The 3,706-nt window shown below is 37.1% G+C and overlaps 1 protein-coding gene across 1 annotated transcript in view; it reads left to right on the top strand.

Moving 5' to 3' along the window:
• Positions 1 to 241: 241 nt before the first annotated feature.
• Positions 242 to 3,706, top strand: part of LOC146459562 (uncharacterized) — an 8,794-nt gene continuing 5,329 nt past the window's right edge. Inside the window, exon 1 of the mRNA XM_085089367.1 lies at positions 242 to 382. Coding sequence (XP_084945493.1) covers positions 337 to 382 — 46 coding nt within the window. The 5' untranslated portion in view covers positions 242 to 336. The remainder of the gene's footprint in view (positions 383 to 3,706) is intronic.

Below are 3,706 nucleotides of genomic sequence, written 5' to 3'. Positions count from 1 at the left end.
AGAAACCGATTCTTCCAGTAAAATCTTCCACGCATGACAAACAGTTTCTTGAACTCTAAAAAAGGAATTACGTCATTTTCTCAGAAACATCTCTTTTCTAGGAATATGGAGCCGCAACCAACGGCAAAACAATAACTTGTCATCGCTCAAAACCTGATTGGCGGAAACTTGTCATCGAAATTAAATGCCATTATGTGATTGGTTCTCCAAGAATACGTTCAATACATATGCATATCCTATCCCTCAAATCGCCCTCTTTATTCTTTGTCCTCGGTGCGGGATATTTTAGAAATTAACGAGCAGACTGCCTGAGTTGGTTATCAAGTTTTTTTGAAGATGAAATCACTATTCGTTCTCGCTTTTCTTCTTTGCTTCTTTGTCGGTAAGTTATTTTCCCATTCCGATACCTGTAACTTGTTAATTAGGGTTCGCTGTAATAATTAGTTAGCGTGCAGCTTCAGGACTGACTTCGTTTCAAAGTAAACTTACCAAGGCAGGCGCAGAGCGCGTGTTTGTCAAATGTTTGATAGGCACGTTTAGCACGTTTTATGTTACATTTTTACAATTATTATTGAAGCTTGAAATTCCCAGAAACCGATTCTTCCAGTAAAATCTTCCACGCATGACAAACAGTTTCTTGAACTCTAAGAAAGGAATTACGCCATTTGAACTGACAAAACGAGACAAAACGAGATAAAGAAAACTTTGATGCGTTTAATACACCAGGCAACCTTGAAATATTGCGGCGGCGCTGCGTCAATTGGTCTGAAAAAGGACGCTGTTGTACTATTCGAAACGATCTGACTAAAGAAGCGCAATATTTCGCCTGTGGAAACTACTAATACATTTGTGTAAAGTTTGAAATGCGTACAATAAAGAAAATTTGGCTACCACGTAATGTTTCCACGCGTGCAATTTGGCCGCTCGGATAACAATAAAATTTTTGTTTCAAAATTTATTACTTTGTAAATATTCCTCGTTCAGAAATATTTATAGTCTCATAATAAACGTTACAAGAAAAGAAATAAAGGAAAAAATGTTTGGTTATGGTTCGAAATATTTGAACGTTTTAAAATTAATAAAATTAAGGCGTACTGTTTACAAATATCAGCGCTGCGAATGAATTACACAAGTCGAGTACAAAATGTTCAAAACAATTAATAACTCTAGGAATATTTCCCCTAAAGAAATAATTCTTGTCTCTAACTAAAATTTAAGAAAAGAATGCAGGAAATTAATGTTCGTTTGTGGCCCGAAATATTTCAGTGAGCGCTTAAAATTAAAGCGTGTTACAAAACTTATGCGCTGTGAATTGCGAACGAATTACACAAGTCCAGCACAAAATGTCCAAAACAATTCATAACTCTGTGAATATTTTTTCTCTTACAGAAATAATTCTAGTCTCTAAGTAAACGTTAACAAACGAAGAATACAGGAAAAATAATGTTCGGTTGTGGCCCGAAATATTTCAGTGAGCGCTTCAATTTAAAATTAGAGCGTGTTTACAAAACTTAGGCCTAGGGCAAACGTCGAATCTAAGTCGCGTCGAATTTATTAAAAATAGGTTCGACAAAGAGTCGACTTAATTCCAGTGTGGTAGCAAACGTCGAACCTGCGTAGACCCTAATTCACAAGTTGCACTTCGTGAAACACGGGAATAAGCACGTGTCCCCGTGCTATTAGGGACCTTACGAAAATACCACGGCTACAGCGACGACAACACCACAACACAAAAGGCTTAATGAGCAAAAACAATCGCTCTGCACGTGCGTTTTACATTTTGGCACATTTCTTTGTCGTCCTCTGCAAAACAACAACGTGAAATGACCAAATTCAAGGTTTTGTGGAGAACGTGAACCCACGGGAGTGAATTTTTCATTCTCTTCCTTAACTTGAACGGTACTCCTACCAATTTGGTTCCTAGGTAGTTTGTCGTTTGTGTACAAGCTGAATGAGTTAAAATAATCGCGAAGTAGCACAAATGAAATAAAGTTATACTTTCAAATAACGTTTTCATTGGCGTCACCGTCTTGCATTCGTAAGGTCCCTATTCACTCGATGTGCGGCTACTTATTGCTAGGACTTGCTAGCGAAATGCCGAAATACAGTGCTCGTCGGGATTTTCTTTGGCAATTAATTGCGAAAAATAGAAAGAGCAGACTCAAACACTGAGCATTTATTGCAAATAGGCAATTCGCATTTTAATCATTTGTTCATGAAACATGAAAAACACATTTCCATCACGCTGTGCGATGTCAGCAATGACTTTCAATAGCTCGCCATTTCTGGTCGCCAAATTGTATTTGTACAGCGCATGCTCGTCAGGGGGGGAGGGGGGAATAGCGTTTGGCAGATGGGGGAGTCGGTATTTTTGTGACGTTTGCGCAGTCCATCACATTTGAACAATTATTTTGTAATTTGCATGATTTATGAATTGAGTTCAGCGCGTGTTTAGAACGGCGTTTGCTGTAACGCCGAACCACTGTCGCATTGTCCGACTTGGCAAGTCGAACTTATGCTGGAGTCGAACCAATTAATTTGAGTCGAGCTTAATTGCGGCAAACGTCGCACCATTCATGCGCCTATTTCAAAATTAATAGGTTCGACGAATTAAGTTCGACTAAGATTCGACGTTTGCCCCAGGCCTAATGCGCTGCGAATTGCGAATGAATTAAAGAAGTCCAATACAAAATGTTCAAAACAATTCATAACTCTGTGAATATTTCTCTTACAGAAATAATTCTAGTCTGTAAGTAAATATTAGCAAACGGAGGATACAGGAACAATAAAGTTTGGTTGTGGTCCGAAATATTTCAGTGAGTGCTTAAAATTAGAGCGTGTTTACAAAACGTATGCGCTGAGAATGGCGAATGAATTAAAGAAGTCCAATACAAAATGTTCAAAACAATTGATAACTCTGTGAATATTTCTCTTACAGAAATAATTATAGTCTCTTAGTAAACGTTAACAAACGGAGAATACAAGAAAAAAAATAATGTTTGGTTGTGGTCCGAAATATTTCCGTGAGCGCTTAAAATTAGAGCGTGTTTACAAAACTTATGCGCTGCGAATTGCGAATGAATTAGAAAAGTCCAACACAAAATGTTCAAAACAACACATAACTCTGTGAATATTTCTCGTACAGAAATAATTCAAGTCTATAAGAAACGTTAACAAAAGGAGAATACAGGAAAAATAATATTCGGTTGTGGCCCAAAATATTTCAGTGAGCGCTTTAATTCAAAATTAGAGCGTGTTTACAAAACTTATGCGCTGCGAATTGCGAATGAATTACACAAGCCCAACACAAAATGTTCAAAACAATTCATAACTCTGTGAATATTTCTCTTACGGAAATAATTCTAGTCTCTAAGTAAACATTAGCAAACGGAGGATACAGGAACAATAATGTTTGGTTGTGGTCCGAAATATTTCAGTGAGCGCTTAAAATTAGAGATTGTTTACAGAACTCATACGCTGCGAGTTGCGAATGAATGAGAGAAGTCCAACAAAAATGTTCAAAACGATTCATAACTCTGCGAATATTTCTCTTACAGAAATAATTCAAGTCTATAAGTAAACGTTAACAAAAGGAGAATACAGGAAAAATAATGTTTAGTTGTGGTCCGAAATATTTAAACGTTTACTGCGTGTTTACAAGTGTGCCCTGTGAATGAATTACACAAGTCCAACACCAAACATAACT

Source organism: Pavona decussata, unplaced genomic scaffold (assembly GCF_977016875.1).
Source record: "Pavona decussata unplaced genomic scaffold, jaPavDecu1.1 SCAFFOLD_218, whole genome shotgun sequence".
Taxonomy (NCBI): Eukaryota; Metazoa; Cnidaria; class Anthozoa; order Scleractinia; family Agariciidae; genus Pavona; species Pavona decussata.
Note: the sequence above shows the minus strand (reverse complement) of the source record. Positions and strands in the feature narration are given on the sequence as shown.